The sequence below is a fragment of the Tenrec ecaudatus genome, chromosome 4 (genome assembly GCF_050624435.1).
Source record: "Tenrec ecaudatus isolate mTenEca1 chromosome 4, mTenEca1.hap1, whole genome shotgun sequence".
NCBI lineage: Eukaryota > Metazoa > Chordata > Mammalia > Afrosoricida > Tenrecidae > Tenrec > Tenrec ecaudatus.
Window position 1 is genome coordinate 122,915,615 of NC_134533.1, and position 22,226 is coordinate 122,937,840.

Genomic DNA, 22,226 nt, shown 5'->3' on the forward strand with positions numbered 1-22,226 from the left:
CTTTGTCAGGGCAGGCATGGTGCCATCGTAACAGATGAGCAGTTGGAGGAGGAAGTAAAGAGTGTGTGTGGGCATGCATCGTGCCTATTAAAGGCAGAGTGCCCGCCAGAAGAGCTAAAGTCACAGTGACCCCGGTCAAATTGCCCAGAGAGCTCCTTCCCAGCTTATTTCACCACCTGGGGGGCTAAATATATAAAGGAAGAGTGAGTTTGAAACCTTAGGAAGTATACTGTAAATGCATGTTGCCTATACGACCGTGAGCTTATTAGAAGATTGTAGCGCCATTACTACAGGGAGACAGCTTAATGTAGTGGCTGTATTTTCTCCCCCGGTGGTGACGCCAGGTGGGTGCTGAGCTGCTAGCTGCAAGGTCAGTGGTGAAAGCCCACCAGCACGCCTCAGGGGAGGGCGGGGCTGTGTGCTCCAATGAGAACCCTCTATAGGGTCTCCGTGAGTTGGAATTGCCTTGATGGCAGCGGGTGGAATTTTCTCCATGTGGTTCTACTCCCAGACAAGTCTGTGAATTTAGAAAACTTTGACGACTGGAGTTTTCTCATATATTGAATTTTTTAAACTCCCAACCTGTTTATACATAACTGAGTTTTGCACAGTGTGCTCAATTCAGTTGAAAGAATTAAGAGTAGTTAGCTCTCTGGGTTCTCAGGGGCCAACCTCTTCTCCTTGTTACAAAAAGGAAAAATTCCCGAGGGCTGGACTGGGTAAGAACTTACCTAAATTCACACGATGGCAAAATCTGAACTAGCGCCCATGGTTAGAGACCTGCCTGTTGCTTTTCTGATGACATCCAGCCACTTTGCCATCCTAATGCCATTGATACAAACGTTAGAAAATACAGCTCGGCCTAGCAATCTTTGTGGAGATGGATTAGAACAGGCTCGCTTTCCAGGGAAACACTTTGTGGTTAGCATTGTAGTTTCACTGAAGGAGGGGAAGTGTTTTTCTTAACAACACACCACAGCACATAGCATTTCCCCTGAAAACTGCAGCCTCTGTTCACACAGGATTGCATGAGAGGCCTCTCTCTGTGCCTCCCCGGGACCTGTTCCAGGACCCCCCCCCCCCACACACACACCCCAACCCCCATCCATAAACCCACGCACCCTTATATAAAATGGCATCATCTTTTCATGCACATTATCACCTATCCGTTATATCCTTTCTAGATTACTTATAATGCCAAATACAATATCAACATTATGTAGATAGCACAATATAAATACTCTGTCATAGCTAATAGCACACTATATATAATATGTAATAGCACTTTCTAAACACTATGTAATAGCACTATATAGCCCTTCTTGGCCTTTGAAGGATTGCTTTGACCACCTAATTTTTTTAAAAATCTCATTTGATCTCAATGTGTGGATGCCTGACCCAGATGGATGTGGAGGGCCAACTTACTAGCACGCCCTCTTTAGATAATTTATTTTCATTGTCAGTCACAGATTGTCCTTGAATCAAGACCGACAATAATAAGAACTCCAGGCAAATATCTGGTTATTTTCCATCCACAAGTCTTTTGTTGAAGAGACTTTGGAATTATCTGCACGATATAATTGCTGTAAATAAAGACAATCCAGCCCCTTCACTTTACTGTGCTTCTGTAGAGGGCCCTGAGCCTCGTGTTCATTAAAATGCCTTTTCCTATTAAAATGTTGATTTCCTTTTTAGTAAAATAAAGTACATTAAATAAGAATTTGGGTGCAGATAACCCCCATGAAGCAGTTTCAGATTATTTGTGGCAATCAGTTTATTTCAGCCTTTCCAAGTGATTTTTTAATCTTTGGGATTTATTTCATTTTATTTACTTAAAAGCCATTGATAAGAAGATTAAGATGAACACAGAATCCAGAAATCCTTGGAAACAATTGCTAATTTTATAGTTCCTTAAGCTTGAAAAACTTTACACTTAAACAAAAATTGAATTTGCTGTTCATATGCATAAAAGATTTAATGGCATATAAATTGGGAATAATTGTTCTGTTAAAAAGGATTAAATTAAACCTAAATCAATAATAACATGTGCAGCTTCCATTTAACGGCCTACTTAAAATAAAGTGGCAAATAACAGCTAAATGGTTAATAGCAATGCTTTTATTCGCCTCCCGAACAGGCAAAATGGCCAGTTATTGAATATTGTCAGTGCAAAGGATGTTAATTGTACTAGAAACATGCTCTAATTTTAGTAATTTTTTGATTGAATGCTATGCTGAATATGAGGCTCTTCATTAACCAGAGATTTGGTTTATTTTGTTTGAAGTTATCAGAATAAGTACTCAAACACAGTCCATTAAAGCCAGCAAAAATCATGGCATCTGCATATGAGGCCGCCCCCGTCCTCTCTCCATCCATTTCTAACCCAGGCATGTGAAGAGGGGCCTGGGCATCTGTTGTCTGCACACTGACAAAGGAGTTGTGCACCCATTGTGTGTGTCACCCCTCTGTCAATGGGGAGGAGAAGAGGGGCATGCTTCGTGTGTAGATGACTACTGATGAAGGGCACTTCACGCTCATTTTATTCCAGTGTGCTGACCTGGACCACAAAACACAATTGAGCTTCTTAGCACACAAGCTCAGGACAATGGGGTTCTTTAGTATCATGTTCTATTTCAACCATTAGATTTGTTTCTGTGAAGTAGTACAGCTTCCCTGCTCCCGATACTGCAAAGCGTCACCGCCCATTTGTTTCAACCCATAGTTTCCTTTGAGAATGGGAGGGTGGGGGATGTTGTAAGGAAGTTACGACAGGTGTCATCTGAGATTAAAGTTCTGGTAAGAACCACACCTCCAAATATCCAATCTGGTTTCTGTACAGTCTTAGAATTTCTCTTCAAATGATTGGTTCAAAAACTTTTTTTTTTTCCAGCCACAATTCATTTTGTTGAATTTTTTGTAGCATGTTGTAGGTTCTTCTGGAAACGCCAGTCTTTCCCTGCAGTTTAGGACAACTACTATTACCTTTCTGTAAAAAATGGACATTTTTGAGGCTAGAAATTGCAGCTTTTCACTAAAGTAACCCAAGCCTTCCAGCCGCATCTCCCCTATCATCTTTCAACAATTGTTAATATATTTCACCATGTGGAAACACCAACGTTTCTTAATCTTGTGTCCTAAATTACAGTTTAAACAGATTCTCCACAGTGCCTAAGTCTCTTCATGGTAAGAAATTGGATTTTTAAAGCTGGTTATTAGTTCTTTCAAGCCACAAGGGCAACGCTTAGTACCGATCACGAGGCAGCTTTGTGCCTTGGAAATAACTTAAGCCCCAGGGAAAGACCAACCCCTTGAGATGCATCAGTAGGAAGGACAAGTCGATAGACATGGTAAACATGTGTGACACGCAGCAGGCCAAGCGCTCGGGCCGAGTTCTCTGGTACATGCGCGTATAGCCAGCGTGCATGGGATCCTTACTCTGTGCCTGGAATGTTTTACCTGTTGGTTCAATTAATCTGCTCAATAGCGCTATGTGGCAGGCATTACTAGTACCCCCATGAGGCACAGCAGCGTTAACCTACCGCTCCTCACAAGGTTAACTCCAAGCTCACTGCCATCGAGCCCGTGCTGGCTCATGGCAACCCTGCGGGCTTCCAAGACTCTAACTTTGATGGGAGTAGAAAGCCTGGTCTGTCTTCCTCGGAGTGGCTGTCATTTTTCTGACCTTGTAATTGGTGGCCCACTGCGTAACCACAAGGCCACCAGGGCTCCTCCAAGGTCACGAGGACACTGAGAATGGATGCAGGCAGTCTGGTTCTAGGACCTTTGTCTTGAGACACTGCTATTCCACACCCCACACCCAAAATACTATCACTGCTCAGAGGAGCACAGCATCATGACATTCCACATGTCTGAGGAGCTACATAGTCACAGCTGTGACTTACCTGTGTCATTAGCAGGGGATGCTGGTTAAAGGTGGGCGAGTCCAGCAGCTTCCTACTGACCCTCAGTATAACTTCAGAGGTGAATGCCAGGGAACCCACACTTTTATCAAGCAAGACTACCTACTTTTTAAAAATCATTTTATTGGGGGCTCGTACAACTCTTATCACAATCCATCCATCCATCCATTGTGTAAAGCACATCTGTACATTTGTTGCCCTCATCATTCTCAAAACATTTGCTTTCTACTTAAGCCCTTGGTATCAGCTCCTCATTTTTACCCCTCCCTACCAAGTCATCCCTTCCTCAGGAACCCTTGATAATTTATACATTTTTATTATTTTGTCATATCTTACACTGTCCGACATCTCCACCCACTTTTCTGTTGTCCATCCACCCAGGGAGGAGGTTATATGTAGATCCTTGTAATCAGTTCCCCTTTCAAACCTACCCTCGCAGTATCACCACTCTCACCACTGGTCCTGAAGGGATCATCTGCCCTGGATTCCTCATGTTTCCAGTTCCTATCAGTACCAGTGTACTCCCTCTGGTCTAGCCAGCTTTGTAAGGTAGAATTGGGATCATGATAGTGGGGTTGGGGAGGAAGCATTTCAGAACTAGAGGAAAGTTGTATGTTTCATCATTGCTACCCTGCACCCTGACTGGTTCATCTCCTCCCCGCAACACTTCTGTAAGGGGATGTCCTGCTGCCTACAGATGGGTCTTGGGTCCCCACTCTGCACTCCCTCTCATTCACAATGGTTTGATTTTTTTTGTTCTTTGATGCCTGATACCTGATCCTTTTGACACCGCATGATCACACAGGTTAGTGTGCTTCTTCTATGTGGGCTTTGTTGCTTCTGAGCTAGATGGCCTTTTGTTTGCCTTCAAGTCTTTAAGACCCCAGACGCTATATCTTTCGATAGCCAGGCACCATCAGCTTTCTTCACCACATTTGCTTATGCACCCATTTGTATTCAGCAATCATATCAGGGAGGTGAGCACACAATGATATGATTTTTTGTTCTTTGATGCCGATGCCTGATCCCTTTAGCACCTCATGATCACACTGGCTGGTGTGCTTCTTCCATGTGGGCTTTGTTGCTTCTGAGCTAGAAGGACTACCTAGTTTTAAAGGAAAACTGCATGTTAATTTATTCTTTGTAGGCTTTCATAGGACCATAGAACACTAGAGTTGGAATGGACTGGGAGGTATCTCGTAGCAGTTTAAGATAGAAATAACAGTTTAACCTATTTCCTGAGGTGAACAAGGTTATGTCCTTCTGTTTTAATACTTAAAACAGTTTCTCTCCCCAACCCCATGTAAGCCTGTATTTCTTTGGAATACTTTATGTACACTAACTGTTTACAGGAGTGCTGTGGTGTGCAGTGGTTACACATTGGACTGTGAGCCGCATGGTCAGCAGTTTGAAACCACCAAGAAGCTCCTTGGGAGAAAGACGGGGCTTTCTACTCCCATCAGTAGTGACAGTCTCGGAGACCCACAAGGGGTGCTGTGAGTGAGCATGACTCAATGGCAGTGAGTTAAGTGAGTTAATTGTTTACTTAGTTACTTACAGTTGGTATGTGAAGCCTGTCTTCCTGTCCAGAAGCTAAGTTCCACCAGGACAGACTGTTCCTATTTTGTTTACCACTGTGTGCGCAATGACAGAACTCTCACCTGCCCTGCAGAAGACCCAAGTGTGATTACTGGATAGTGTACCTCATGCAAAGCCATTGCCTGTTCATCAGTAGAGGCTAGTGTGGTTCTCTGAGTTGCAGTAGAGCTTCTAGACTAAAACAGACTAGGAAGAAAGGCCTGGAGATCTAGTTTTTAACATCAGCCAATAAAAACCCCAAGATCAAAGTAGTGCAACCTGTGATCACAGGGATGGTACAGGATCAGGCAGCACTTGGCTCTGTTGTGCTGTGGGCTCTGTTGTGCTGTGTTGTGCTGAGTCAGAGGCCAGCTCAACAGTAATTAGCAGCGTGTCTTCAGTGCTTGCTATTCTGCCCAGACATGGGCAGAATTTGTTGACTGGCTGACAGACTAGACGGACTTACTCTTGTAAGGCAGATGCTGCAAAATCATTTGCTTCCCTACCACCTATAGGACCAGCATGTACCACGTATACAACTTTCAGTACAACTGAAAGACAGGAACTAGGACCCAGAGGCCAAATGCCATGGGCATGGCCATGGCCATGGCCATGTTAATGCCTTAGTTCCATCACTGCTTATATCTAGGATTTGTTCCCTTACTGTCGTTTCCTCATCGACTGAATGGGTGCAGTAGCAGCACTGCCTTCGTGGGGCTGTTCTAAAGAGAGAATGGAAGATCCACTATCCGCATTCCTTAGATCAACAGACCATAGTATGCACTTCAGTCACCACTCTGTGACTGTGTTAGTTCACTTAATATAGTGAGAAAAATTCCCCTTACAAAATTCAGTTAGCCTAAGTCACGTTACTGAATGTAGCCTGTGAAAATTTTATAACCCATTGCTTAAAAGCAGACAGGTCCCCCATAAAAAAATTAAAATAAATAAAAATGAAAAAACAAGACAGGTTGGATGTGAATGTCACTGAAGAAGGGCTGGATAATGCTGATAGCCTTCTCCTGTTTACCTGGCAGGTGGTGATTAAAAGCTAGCCTCTGCTAACAAAGACATCCTGAGGCCAACGGAAGACTTAAAAACCCCTTACTCTTCTGTTCCTTCATGGTCAACAGTTTCCTGAGGGCTTGCCCTGAAACCCGAGTGAATGCAAAACATCTATAGATGTTCCCTCAAAATGTAAATTCCAAAGCCAAAGGTCTTCTGTATGTATTCTGATTCCAAACAGGACACTATAAAGACAGTCTGTTTGCACTGCTGTGTGTGGTCTCCTCTCTCTAGTACACCATCTAAATAACAATTTCTCTTCTTCCTCTGGACTGGGTAAACGGGATGCAGTGCTTCAGGGTAAATAACTGCATTTCAGGCAATACTCTCCAGTTAAATTCTCTTTGCAAAATTAAGTCCAAACCCTCCAGTTAATTCTATCAAGCCCACACTCTTATATAGTTTGCAAAATCCTCTCTGATCTCACTTCTGCATACACCGTAATCTTTCCTCCTCCGATCACCCATCAATTTGTGCTTTGAAAGCACTCTGCTCTCTCTCACCTCCATGTTACATGCTGTTCCCTCTGCCTGGCTCACACTTCTGTCCTGCTTTGCTGTAGGTCTCAGCTAAGCCATCACCACCCCCAGCAAGCATGACGGGGTGAGATGCCATTCCTCTGCTTCCTGATGGCTCCATGCTCTGCCTTAGGCACTCATCACTCCTAACTGTGAATTGATGTGTCCTGCTCTGCACCTTCCACCGGGCGAAGTGTGCCTCTTCATTGGTGATCGCCATTTCTCCCTAGCTTAATAAATGCTCAGTAAATATTTTTGGAATCAGTAGGTGAATAAATGAATACAGAAAGTCAGGTTCTGTCAACTCACAAGGAAACAAATGGATGAGAAAAGTTCTTTTTTCTTTTCACTACATCATGGATATAGGAAAACTAACATGTATATTTAAAAAATATTTAGTTGAACATAATAACTGGGGTGTCACCTAACATTTTCTTCCCCCACCTAAACAACCACCATGGAACATTAGATTTAACTCAGTACAAGATCGGCCCAAAAGTCTTTTGTTAATTTGGTTCAATACGTGAAGTTTTGCATGTTATATTCTAAGTGACCTTTTTTTATTTTAAATGAGCACCTAATGCTGTATCTGTGTTGACTGGAGCACTTTTAAAAACTTGGTTGTTTATCCAAGAAGTATGTATTGTTTTTACATCTCATGCTAGGGCAGGGGTGGGGAAGGAAAGTTAAGTCTCTGCTGCCCAACCCCTACTGTCCAGGTGAGGAGACAAGATTGCCATCATGAAAAGTTAAATAAGCACAGGTGCAGAGCAATGTAAGGTACATCAGTCACACTTTAATGCTTCAGCAGTTCTGAGAAACAATTAGTGCACCTAATTGTATATTTGATCCCCATTTACAGCTGAGAAAAACTGGCTAGAAGATTAAAATATTTTCCACCTAACACAGATAGGTAGTGATAGACCAAGAACTTGGCCTAGGTTCATCAAGTTCCAAATCTAGGTTGTGTCTTAGTGGACCATACCACTTTAAGGCTCTAGGACTCTAGAGCCAGGGGAAAGGCAGGGCCAGGTAACATTGAGTTCTTCTTCACTAGGGCCCAGAGGCAAAGCCAGCCCTGTGGGCTTGAGTGGTGAGACTTCCAGTTGATGCCTGGTTTCCTGACAGATGTGGACCGTCTCTATCCAAGCAGTTTACTGGAGGAGAATAGTGTTCTATGTCTCTCGGTTGAAAAGGAAGAGCAACCTATTTCAAGAAGTTTTCCAGCTTAATATGTGAACTTACAAATAACTGTTTAGCAAGACATGGGCTTTGTGCTCAACTTTTTGCTTTACATCAAATCAAAGATATCCAGGGCCACAGGAAGAAGCATAAATTAGTATTAAGGGGACCATTAGTTTGTTTACCCAGCATAAAATTATGTGAATATCAAATAGCATAAAAAGAGTATGCAATTTACATTTTCTTTTTGATTGGAGGATTGCATCTGCTACATTCAAGGAAGGAAAATCTCTCCCAGTTAGCTTTTGAAGATCAAAGAGGCCATTAAATATGCCATATTACCTGCATTTGTTCCCTTTTTTGGTTAAGGCTGGGGCTACTTTACAAATTGAAATTGTCTTGGGAAAGGGAGAGGACTTTATTTTGGGTCATATGTAGATTATGGAATAGTTTACTTCCCTCAGGCGACACCATCTGCTTAACCATTTGTTCAAATTGGGCTGTCCTAAAGCCTAAGGAGCACGCTGGCCTGTCTGCTGAGCTTTATGTGCGTAGAGGTGATGACCAAGAAAGTATAAACTGATCCAATAGTGCATTTGATAAGTCTCCAAAGACAAAGAAGTAGGGAGTGCCGGCTTTGAAATGCTTCCGCGTATGGAGGTTTCAGTTGAGAAAGGAACATGGGTAAACGTTGTCTAGGCGAGCATCCTACAAGTCTTTTTTTCCCTTCTCATTTCAGTAGCCAAAATGTATCTGTTACCAGACTGGGAGAAATCCAATTTGATCATCACCAGATGAAACCCTTGGCTGTGGTTGGTGTAGATTAATAAAGAGCAGGAATCCGGTGACGTAGTGGTTGCATGTTGGGGTATGGTGGGCCACTCCCTCCATGGTCAGCAGTTCAAAACCCACCAGCCTGTCTGCTGGAGGACGACGGGGTTTCTGCTCCCATAATGGTTACTGTCTCAGACCCTCCCAGGGACAGTTTTACTCTGCCCGACAGGCATCGGCACGAGGGCAGCGAGTCTGGTTTGCATCTATTAGGAAGCGCATTCCTTTCATCACAGTGATGTGCTAGTTTAATACTGTACAAATTTGCTTTTCAGTTATTTTCTGGCATTTAGAAATGAACTTTCTCCCATTATTATTCATGATTTTAAAGAGCTTGGATAACTAACATTTCTTTGCCCTTGTGTGTAATGTATAGGCCTTACTTAAGCCTGGGCTGTATCACATAGCTAAGCCAACCAATTGCCTTTAAGTCAACTGGATTCACGGAGATCCCATAACTTCACGAGTAGAAATGGGCCCCATAGATTTTTCAGTGGCTGATTTTTTAAAAAGTAGACCCCCAAGCCTTTCTTTCAAGGCACCTCTGGGTGGCCTCGAGCCAATTAGTATCCAAGCATATTAATCATTGCATCGCCCAGGGACTCTGACACGTGGATAAGAAAAGGAAAATTAGCGGAGGACGATCGAGATTGATTTAAAATCAAATGACTAAATTGAATATGAAGAGTTTTGATTAAGTACTTGACATTTCTTTTCTGCTTTGGGCAGCCAACAGCCAGGAGGAGACAAATACTCAGACCTGCGCTACGACCCTAACTGGAAGCATAAGAACGAGGAAGGGCAGTTGTTGACCGTGGAAGCAGTGCTAGAGTCCCTAGACAGCTCCACAGAAAACCTGACAGTGGACCCGCTCTATCCGTCCAAAGAGACCTCCGTGGAACCCACCGGGGAGAAAGACGAACAGAAGCGCCCCCAAAGTGAAGCGTCCTTGCTTGGTAGTGAATTTGTCAGCCCAAACTATCAGCCTGGTGCCTTTCGCAGCCAGCCCTTTTCAGAGCTGACTGACAGTGACCAGGAGAAGTCGAGTAACCTCTCTCAGTACTTAAAGAGTTCAAGTTCACATAATGAGGTTTTCCTGCCAGGATCACGTGGCCCTCGGCGAAGGAAGTCCAAGCAGTACTATTTTGTGGAAAAAAACAAGTTGACTTTGGGATTACCCACTCCTAAAACTGACTCTTACCTTCAACTTCATAATAAAAGAAGAGGGGAGACTCACCTAGAACAGGTATGTAGCATCTACTTAATATTTTCTGAAGCTCGGAACTGGAAGGTGTGTGTGTCTGAAACTGTCACTTCCTTTGAGATGATGATGTCACCATAACCAACTGCCTGAGTAAGACAAATGCTGCCCTGTGCATTGCCCCTCTTTGGAGCATAAGTGGAATTAATCCACAAATCCTTTTTTTTAATTTAATAAATCATTTTATTGGGGGCTCATACAACTCTTATCACAATCCATCCATACATCAATTGAGTAAAGCACCCGCAATACAGTCATTGCCCTCGTCATTCTCAAAATTCACCTTCCACTTGGGTTCCTGGAATCAGCTCGTTTTCCTTTTCCCCCCCTCCCCCTTCTTCCCCGCTCCCCCCTCCCCCAAGAACCCTTAATAGTTTATAATTATTTTATCTTATCTTACACTGCCCGGCGTCCCCCTTCACCCACCTTCCCGTTGCCAATTCCCCAGAGAGGTTATACATAGATCCCCGAGGTCGGTTCTCCCTTTCTACACCCCCTTCCCTCCCGGTGTCGCCACTCTCACCGCTAGTCCTGAGGGGTTCATCCATCCTAGATTCCCTGTGTTTCCAGATCCCTACGGTATCGCTGTGCATCCTCTGGTCTCAGAATTGGGATCATGATAATTGGGGGGAGGAAGCATTCAAGAACTAGAGGAAGGTTTTGAGTTTCATTGTTGCTACCCTGAACCCTGAGTGACTCATCTCCCCACTACCCCTCTGCAAGGGATGTCCAGCTGTCTACAGATTGGCATTGGGTCCCCATCACGCACTCCCCTCATTCATGGTGATGTTCCACAAATTCTTAAGAGCAACAAAGAAGCCACGAGTTGTGTGAATGCTGTAATTCTTTTAATTCAACTCTAATATCCAAAATTCCTCTATTCAAAGAAATACAGATTTTTCTTAAACCAGGCATTCTAATAGATAAAATCCAGGTTCAGTCTTTGAAGCTGTGTATTGCTGATGTGTCCAGTAAGAGGGAAAATAAAAATATTGCCATAAGATCATAGAAACCTTTGTGAAAACAGATACCAAAATGTGCAGTTATTGTGTCTCCACATAGCCTCTGTGTAGGTCTGAAGACTTCTGATGGCGGTGTTTCCGTCTCCCTTGTCTTCCTCCAAAGAACCCTGCACTCTTCGATTCACACTGGTCAAAACAGCAGTTTGGGCATCCTGAGGGACTCAGACCATTTTCCTTTTAAATGTCCCTTGAGTTTGAGGAACAAGAAAAAGTCTGAAGGGGTAAGCTCTGTATATACTTGAGTATAAGCCAACCCAAATATAAGCCTGGGTACCCAATTTTACCACAAAAACTGCATTAAGAATGTGCTAAAAAAATTTAAAAAAAAAAAAAAGAATGTGCTAACAAACTCGGCTTATACCCGCATATGTACGGTAAATGCCACAGTGTGGACAGGCTTATACCTGAGTATATACAGTAAATTCCGCAGTATAGACAGGCTTATACCCGAGTATATACGGTAAATGCCACAGTGTGGACAGGCTTATACCCGAGTATATACAGCAAATGCCGCAGTGTAGACAGGCTTATACCCAAGTATATACGGCAAATGCCGCAGTGTGGACAGGGTAAGGCTTTCCAAGGCAACTCTCCTCGGATAGGCCCCACAGCCTTCAAAGATATAGGAGTAGAAGCAAGTCTTCTGGCCCTTTTCTCACCAAAGCGGTTTTCCATTTCCTTACTTAGATCTATGATCACCGTGTATCCTTTGAGAAAATCGACCCAGACTACTCCTTTGGGACCTCCAAAACCAATCTCCATAACCCTCTAAGCTGACCTCCCTGCCTGGAATTGAAGTGGTCCCCTTGGAGGTCACTATTTGGACCGAGCCTTTTTATTTGGGAGACTAAGACAAGTGCACGCATGGGGTCATTGCCTGCAGCCATGCCCTGATCACAGGGACACTTTGGAATGCCTTTTGTTTAGAACAAACTCGCACATGTATGAACTGGACTCCCCCCCCCCGTAGCAAGACTTTCTGACCCGCTCTCTAGTACAGCACCAATGCTCAACCTCTAGTCCTCTGTCAGTGGCATGAGCCTCATATCAATAATGCTGACTCACACATAGATGTTCTCCTCAGCTCCTATTCCACGTTGATATTTTTAGAAATTCGATGGGAGTTGGAAGGGTATGGTATATAATAGAGTGTATTTTGAAAGTTCTCCAATCAACCAACTAACACCACCACCACCACCCCGCCCCTCCCCCCCCCCCCCCCCCCCCCCCCCGCCCGTTGCTGTGGTATCAATTCAGGCTCATAGTAACCCTTTAGGGCAGAGTAACACTGCCAAAGAGGATTTCCACATCTTCCTGGGAAGCAGACTTCCACATCTTTCTCCCAAGCAGGTGACTGACTTTTTAGATGGCAGCCGAGTGAGCCACCAGCTCCCAATCACAACATTGCCCTGGTGTGATGTAATTAAGCCTTACTGTTTCTCTATGTTAATTTAGAATAACAATCGTGTCCTCTCATATGCATCCTATCATTTTAAAGATAAATTCTAACCTAGATAATGGATCCAAATCCCTTGGAGTCATTAAACTTAGCTCTATTTCATGAAGGTACATAAAGACCATACCAGCCCCAGGACACAAGAAAATAGTCTGACTGGTTGGAAATCAACCAAGTTCATCACCAGCTAAAATGACATTCTCTTCAAATAGGAAGGACAGACTGCTACAGTAAACACGAATGCTCATAGATTTATTTCAGACCCAAATTGCTATCCTCTAGAAAGTTCTAACTCGCGATGTCTGGTAGTACAAGAGTGATGAGCTGGCTGAATAGATGATTGTCTTGATTCAGAATGTGCCTGTACAGTTTAAACCAGTTTCCCAAAGTGGGTGGTGTCAGCCGCTGGAGGGTGCTAAATGATCCAGTGAGCTGCAAGCAGATACCTACACTTTACCCTGAATGATGGGCTAGAGTACAAACGTTTTGTAATTTTTTTTTTCTGAAAAGGAGTAAGCCAAATAAGTTTGGAACCTGTGGTTTAAAGGATTATATTGCACCTTTGCTTTTTGAACTAAAAATAAAGCAACGGACTGGGTGTTGTGCTGAATTATCAAAGCAGACATAAACAAAACAGATTTTTCAAGGCTATTGACCCAATTCAGATATTAATGCATCTTTTGTTCCATAAAAGTTGTGACATTTTGAATTTTGTTGGATCATTTAAAATATGAATAAATTCAACAGTCAAGTTATCTGTAGAAAACATTTATAGCAAGTAGTTTCTCCTAGGCTAGGATGATATTTTTGTTATTGAAAAAAAAATTCTTCCTAAAGAAATCCATCTAAGAAGAGGAGCAAATAGATCAAAAGAATGTCCAATGCCATCCCCTTACAGAAGGGTCACTGGGAGGAGAGGAGCCAATCAGGGTTCAGGGTATCAACGATGAAACACAACTTTCCTCTAGTTCTTAAATGCTTTCTCCACCCCCACTTATCATGATCCCAATTTTACCTTACAAATCCGGCTAGATTAGAGGATGTACACTGGTACAGATAGGAACCAGAAGCACAGGGAATCCAGGACAGATGATCCCTTCAGGAACAGTGGTGAAAGTGGCGATATCTGGAGGGTGGAGTGAAGGTGGGGTAGAAACGGGGAACTGACTACAAGGATCTACCTATAACTTCCCTGGGGGATGGACAACAGAAAAGTGAGTGAAGGGAGAGAGACAGTTTAAGATATGACAAAATAATAATAATTTATAAATTAGCAAGGGTTCGCGATGGGGTGGGGTGGGGGGAGGATGGGGAGCTGATACCAAAGGCTCAAGCAGGAAGCAAATGTTTTGACAATGATGAGGGCAACCAATGTACAAATGGGCTTGACACAGTGCATGTGTGTATGGATGTGTTAAGAGTTGTACGACACCCCCAATAAATTATTTTTAAAATAATGTCCAGTGATAAAATAATGTCTAATATAAAATGCGTTATAATTTATTTATAGATTTTTTTCATTACTAACATTTCTTAGTAGTTATAACTTGATTTTTCTAAGCACAGGCTGAATAAATGGTCACAGATTCCAGGACACCGTTTTCTTTCGGTTATATCACAGAGGATATTTTAAAGAATTCTGGGTTTGCTTCTTGCTCGGACTCATAGTGACCCCTGTTGGTTTCTGAGACTATCACTGTTTATAGGAGTAGAAAACCCAGTCTTTCTCCTGAGGAGCTGCTGGTGGTCTTGAACTGTCAACCATGCGAATGGCAGCCCAATGCATAACCACTCTTGAATTATTCTTTTAACAGGCAGTTGAACTCCCCTACCATGCTGATGATACTGTTGGGTAGGTAGTAGACTACTAATTGCAAGGCCAGAAGTTCAAACCCGCCAGGAGAAAGGAAATCTCAGTAGCATTTTTTATAATAGGGGCTCAATATTTTCATGGAAAATTCCTTTATCTCTTCATGCACGCTTTGAAATCCTCTCTTACATGAAGCGTCATCGGTGCTTTCCAGCCACTATAGAGTCTAAGCTGCTGGTGGGCAGGGACTAGGGTAGGTACTTCTTTTTAGCCTTCACAGCAACTCATCCACTGCGATTGCTCACTAAACATAGCGGAAACGAAGACTCTGCCTCTAAACTTTATTTCCTTTTCTGGGACTTGAAATACATATTGGGGAAATGACATTTCTAGAGCAATACTTCACATCCTGGCTGGATATTGGAATCGCCTATGAAGCTAAAAACAAAAACGTTAGCTGGCTCACCCAAACCAATTACATCTCTGATCACTTGTATTTTATTTTTAAGCTTCCCAAGTTTTAGAACCATTGTTGCAGACTAGCTTGGTGATTTCCAGGCTTGGTTTCATACTGGAATCACTGGGACAATTTTTAAAAGAATGATTCATTGGCTCCTGCAATTTTGATTTAATTCAGCTGGATTAAATATGGAGCTCCTTGGTGATTTAAAGTAATAGTGACTGATCAATTTTCAAAGTGTTTTAGGGATAAATCTTTGTGGGGGGCAGACAATCTCAAATTTTCCCTGAGAAGCAGCTGATGGGTTGAACCTCCAACCTTGTAGTTAGCCCAATGTCTAAATCACCAGGCTGCCAGGACACGTTGCCTAGCACATAGCAAGCACTGTGTAAGTTTTAGCAATTAATGCTTTTATTTGTTCAACACCACTAGGAGCCTATCATAGCTATATGTGCACTATTTTGAAATTATAGCTGTACATGCTTACTTGTTTCCGCCTTATTTGTATGTGCTTATTTATCTCAACCTTACCTGTGAATATAGAAGACAGAAAATCACCCGTGTCTATATTTGGGGAATAATTAAATGAATATGCCACATCTGTACAAGAGAGCACACTGCAGCTGTTAAACCATAAATGAGGGCATCAGCAACTATCTGGACAACTTATCGAGATTTAGCATTAAGAAAAAACTCAAGTTGTAGAACAATATCCACAGTGGGGATATTGGGGGGAAATAGAAATATATATTTAGATTTGCCTGTTGAAGGATACATACCCAGTGCTATTTGGTCAATCCAGACTCCTGATAACCCTGCAGGACAAAGTGGGGCCGCTCCTTGGGGTCTTTGAGGCTGTAAATCTTGAGAGGAGCAGAATGCTTCCTCTTTCTCCCCAGGGGCTGCTTGTGGGCAGGAACCATCCACCAAGTGAGTGGTTAGCAGCCCAGCCGGGCCCAACAGCAGCACCAAGGAGACAGCGGTGGCCAGTTACTCAAGAGCACCTCTTCTATCTGAGTCATTCGCATTTTATTGCCTTTTATAAAAATGGACTTGAAAAGTGGCAACATAAATTAAGGGGAAACATTTACAGCAAGAAACACTTTTCTGTAGTCTTTCTAACTTTGCCCCTTCCTCCACCTGGCCATCCCCAGCTCTCACAGCGCCCCCTAGGTTGCACTTACAGTGTGGGGGGCTTTGTTCTGTTGCCCTATCCATAGTGGCTCAAGGGAGAAGCTCTCTGAGGACTTTTATATTCAGTTAGTACACCACAAGGTTTTTTTTTTGCCATATTTCGCAGATTCATTGATTTTGCATTAAAATGCACCACAGAAACCATCTTTGAGTACACAGGATCTTAATCACATGATGTGTGAGGCAGAAACAGGCAAAAACTTAACACATATTAGAGGGCACCTAGGTCTCACAGTCAACAAGTATCTTTGCTGGTAAATATACCCGTAGGTCTGCAGTTCTGCTTATAGGCAGCCATGGAAGAAAAACCCATGTCTTGGAAAATGAGCTACCTTTATATCTTGCTTTTAATATGATTTTAAAGATTGGTGAGGTTGAAATTGAACAGAGGCCCAAGAAGGAGAAGTGCTTTGTACATGTTATTCTGCTCCTCCTTTGTAATTTCTTAAGAAATACCGTCCTGATAAAGGATGTTTGGAAACAGATTGTGGTAGCAATTGCACAGTTCTGCCTGATGTGATGCAACTATGGAATGATATATGTATTAACTACCAATTAATAAAAAAGAAAGAAATTTCTTCCTAAGAAATTACAGGCAATCTTATAAATGTGAGTATAGGAAGGTTATTTAATTAGCTGCTGCCTACAAGGCAATATAAACCCTTAAATAGAATTCACTATCCATCTGACAGATCCTTGGTGATGCAGTGGCTAAGCGCTCGGCTGCTGACTGAAAGGTTCAAACCCTCCGCAGCTCCACTGGGGAAAGACATGGCAGTCAGCTTCCATAAAGATAGGAAACCTCATGGGGCAGTTCACTCTCCTCCGTCCTCCAGGGTCGCTGTGAGTCAAAATCTACTCAGCAGCAATAGGGCAGGGTTTTTTCCCCATATATTTTGAAGATCAGCCCACCTTTGTGGATTAGTCAGCCAACAGATAGTTATTGAGTACCAATTATTGAATACCAATTAGAAACAAGATGTCTATGCTTCTCACATACTTTGGCTATGTTATCAAGAAAGACCAGTCCCTGGAAAAGGACATCATGCTTGGTAAATTTGAGGGACAGTGAAAGAGGAAGATCTTGACGAGATGGACTGACACGGTAGCTGCGTCAGCGGACGCAAATGTAAGAAGTTGTGAGGATGGTGCAGGATCAGGCGATGTTTCATCCTGTTACATGTACAGTCACTATAAGTCAGAACATAGGTGAACGTACGTACCTAGCAATAATTATGTGTGAGGCACAGAGCCCCAGTCTTCAAGGAGCTTCCATTCAGGACAGTGCTGGGAAAAGAAACATGTGACAGAATCGACTCAGGTGCTGCAGTCATGTTGGAGGAAGGGAATGGGAGGCTGGGGTGCTTGGGGCAGGTCTCTCTGCAATGGTATCAACTGCACATGAATGATGAAGAGGAGAAAACCATGGCAAATCTGAGGGAAGAGCTATTGGTTGTTCCAGCCTTTATAGCAGCTTTCTTTCTCGGGGAACAACAGGATTTTGTAGGAGCAAAAAAATCACATCAAAACACAGCTTTAGATGTCAAAAAAGCATGCATTAAGTCCTGGCTTTATAACAAACAAGTTGGTAATATTCGTATCTAGTATTTCAGCAAGTGACTCTTTTTTGTTTGTTTTTCTTTTTTAATTACTTTATTGGGGGCTCAAACAACTCATCACAATCCATACATCCACCCATTGCGTCAAGCACATTTGTACATTTGTTGCCATCATCATTCTCAAAATACTTTCTTTTTACTTGAGCCCTTGGTATCAGCTCCTCACTTGTCTCCTCCCTTCCCTGCCCTCCCTCCATCATGAACCTTTGATAATTCACAAATTATTATTATTGTGTCATGTCTTAAACCGTCTGATGTCTCCCTTTACCCACTTTTCTGTTGTCCATCCCCCAGGGAGGGGGTTATATGTAGATCCTTGTAATTGGTTCCCCCTTTACATCCCACCCTCCCAGTATCACCACTCTCAGCACTGGTCCTGATGGGATCATCTGTCCTAGATTCCCTGTTTCCAGTTCCTATCTGTACCAGTGTATATCCTCTGGTCTAGCCAGATATGTAAGGTAGAATTGGGATCATGATAGTTGGGGGGGGAGGGGAGCATAAAGAACTAGAGGAAAGTTGTATGTTTCATTGTTGCTACACTGCACCCTGACTGGCTCCTCTCCTCCTTGAGACCCTTCTGTAAGGGGATGTCCAGTTGCCTACAGATGGGCTTTGGGTCTCCACTCCCCACTCCCCCTCATTCACAATGATATGACTTTTTTGTTCTTTGGTGCCTTGATACCTGATCCCATCTACACCTCGTGATCGCACAGGCTGGTGTGCTTCTTCCATGTGGGCTTTGTTGCTTCTCAGCTAGATGGCCTCTTGTTTATCCTCAAGCCTTTAAGACCCAGATGATATATCCTTTGATAGCCGGACACCATCAGTTTTCTTCACCACATTTGCTTATGCACCTGCTTTGTCTTTTGCAATCATGTGAGGAAGGTGAGCATCACGGGATGCCAGGTTATTAGAACAAAGTGTTCTTGTGCTGAGGGTGAGGGAGTACTTAGAGGTGAGACCCAATGGCCATCTGCTACTTTAATACTAAACCTATAAATATATGCACATAGATCTATTTCCTGATCATTATATAAATATATTTGCATATGTACAAGCCTGCATGTAGACCTCTATAAATGTCCTTTGCCAACTAGTTCTTTCCTCTGTATCCTTTTACTCTCCTCTTGTCCCACTAAATGTTCAGTCTTCATTTGAGTTTCAGTAATTTCTCTCGGTTTCCTTGCCCTTGATCACACCCTACCAGGCCTCCTACACCCTCCTCCCCATCAATTTTGGATCGCTTGTTGTTCCCTTGTCTCTGGGTCTGTTAACACCCACTTCCTCTTCCCCGTCTCCCCCTCTCCCATGTCCCCAGAAACTGTCGGTCCTCTTGTTTTCTCCTCCAGTTGTTTATTCCGCCTATCTTATCTAGATAGACTTATAGAGATAATAATAAGCACCAAAAAAAAACAGAGAGCAAAGCAATGCAACAAAAGAAAACAAAACAATGACAAAAACAGAAAAAAGAAAAGCTTGTAAATAGTTCAAGGTTTGTTTGTTGCCCTGTAGGAGTGTTTTCTGGTTGAGGCTGATGGGGTGCCACACCCTGGCTCCAAAGTCTATTTTTGGTGTTCCTGGGGACTTCGTTGCTCGTTTCCCTTGCTGTTCTGTTGCACACCCCTAGTGTTTCACCTCAGTGAGGTGGGGTCAAATCGGGCTCAATTCCTGCACTATCTCCAGTATTGTGACCCATAGCGCTATGGGTCCCTAAGGGACATCACGTCTCATAGTGGGGTTGACCCTATGGTCCTCTCTGTGCCTTGGCTGCTCTGAGCAGGGATATCATCCTCAGGGCTTGGTGGGCCAGGTTGTGTTGTTCCACTCTCTTCCTCTCCTTTCATTTGCTCCGGTGTGCTCTGATCACATATGTCCCTCTCCCTGAGCTGCAGCTTCAGTGCTGGCCTCTGACGTGAATTCTTCTGCAGGGAGAAGTGCTGTCCACGTAGTTGGGATTGGGGCCGGCCCCTCAGACCTCTCTACTGGTTCCCTGCTTCATGCTGATGTGATGCATTCACGTCTTGGAGTACAGGTTAAAGTCTGGTCCCGCTTTCCCTGTGGACATATAAACAATACCCTCACCTTGGGTGGGTAAACGCCCTGTTTCCCCCGCTACTCATTTCTTTTCTTTCCTTTTTCACCCCTCCTTTTTAGTTGACTACCATATGTATCCCTGGATTTGGGCTGACCCCTGCCACACTACCTGGCCCTCACCCCAGGAATGTTTGTATGCAGTAGCTTTTTCCCTGTGCCCCTTTCAGCAAGGGGCTCTTTAACCCTTATCTTGTGCATCTATTAACCACACAGAGAGGCACTCACACACACTGTGCTCCAATCAATTCCTAGGGACCCGATGACCCTTTGGTTTCTGAAAGTGTAATTTTTTTTACAGAAACAAATAGCTTCCTCTTTCTCTGGGGTGGACCTGGTGGGTCTAAACTGCTGACTATGCAGTCCCAACTTGTAACCCACTGCTCCACCAAATACCCTCATCATTTTATGCGATCCATTTAGCCACCCATTAAGTAACGTTGGCTCTATAGCATTAACCCTAGTGGTGCAAGATGTTAATGCACTCTACTGCGAACCAAAGGCTGGGATTCAAATTCCCTCCCAGGTGTTTGGGGAAGAAAGACCTGATGATATGCTTTGGGAAAACCGGCCATTGAGAATCCTTTGGAGCACAGTTTGACTCTGATGCACATGTTGTCTCCAGGAGCCAGACCGACTCAAAGACAATTGGAACTACACAAGATTGTTCTCTCCATACATGTGGTGGTGGTGGTGGTGGTGGTGGTGGTGGTGGTGGTGGTGGTGGTGGTGGTGGTGGTGGTGGTGGTGGTGGTGGTGGTGGTGGAGGTGGTGGTTAGACCGCATCAAGTGAGGTACAACTCACAATGGCCTTATGAAATACAATAGAACGAATTGTTGCCTGGCCTTGCACAAGCCTCACAATTGTTTGTATGTGAGCCCACCGCAGAAGCCACTGCGTGCGTCTGTCTCCGGGGGTGGGAGGTGGGGGGTACCTGCTTTTCAATGCCCTGGTAGTTTTCCAAGCATGATGTCCTTTGCCAGGGACTGGTCTCTCCCGATAGCAAGGCCAAAGCGAAACTGAGTCTCACCATCCTGACTCCTAAGGAACATTCTCTCTGGCTGTGCTTCTTCCAAGACAGACTGCTTTGTTGTTTAGGAAGTCCATGGTTTTAGGGAGCCATTTCATGGTCTATAAAATTCAGGTTTTGTTCATTTACATTGTAATATTTTCAAAATGACATTTAGTCAGACGCATGCGACTCTTTCCTAGAATTCTCCCAGTTTAATAGTGCTGTTGAGTCATACCTCGTGTCACACTTGTAAACATTATTCTTCTACTGAGCAGATACTCAGTATGTGTTCCCTGATCAATAGTTGTTTTTCCCCCGGTGCAGTAACCACAACAAGAGCACTTAGTTATAATAGTGCCATTTAATTAGAACTTTATGGTCTTTTCAATACTAGAGGTTCCTTAAAGCAGCTTTCTTGTATGCTCTCTTTGACATTTAGTTGTTTAACTAGCAATTTATATGATACATAGAGTGATCCTTCATTAATATGACATTACTGACGAGCAATCCATGACAAGAAAACTTTATGCGTGACTAAGGAATGCCCCTTTGGGAGCAGGTATAAGGCATCATCAGAACAAAAAAATCTTACCATAGTGAATGAAGGGGGGAGTGCAGAGTGGAGACCCAAAGCCCATTTGTCGGCCACTGGAGATATCCTTGCAGAGGGGTCTAAGGGAGGAGATGAGTCAGTCAGGGTGCGATGTGGCACCGATGAAGAAAACAACTTTCCTCCACTTCCTAAATGCTTCCTTCCCCCTCTCACTATCATGATCCGAATTCTACCTTGCAAGTCTGGCTAGACCAGAGGATGTACACTGGTGCAGATAGGAGCTGGAGGCACAGGGAATCCAGGGCGGATGATACCTTCAGGACCAGGGATGTGAGGGGCGATACTGGGAGGGTAGAGGGAGAGTGGGTTGGAAAGAGGGAACCGATTACAAGGATCTACATGTGATCTCCTCCCTGGGGGACAGACAACAGAAAAGTGGGTAAAGGGAGATGTCGGACAGGGCAAGATATGACAAAATAACAATTTCTAAATTATCAAGGGCTCATGAGGGAGGGGGGAGCGGGGAGGACCTGATACCAAGGGCTTATGTGGAGAGCAAATGCTTTGAGAATGATGAGGACAATGAATGTACAGATGTGCTATACACAATTGATGTATGTATAGAATGTGAAAAGAGTTGTATGAGCCCC

At 43.6% G+C, this 22,226-nt stretch overlaps 1 protein-coding gene across 3 annotated transcripts in view; it reads left to right on the top strand.

The window, feature by feature from the left end:
- JHY (junctional cadherin complex regulator) overlaps window positions 1–22,226 on the top strand; it is a 76,825-nt gene that overhangs the window by 15,387 nt on the left and 39,212 nt on the right. For all 3 annotated transcript variants that reach the window (XM_075548800.1, XM_075548801.1, XM_075548802.1), the window contains exon 2: window positions 9,824–10,340. In XM_075548800.1, coding sequence (XP_075404915.1) covers window positions 9,824–10,340 — 517 coding nt within the window. The remainder of the gene's footprint in view (window positions 1–9,823; window positions 10,341–22,226) is intronic.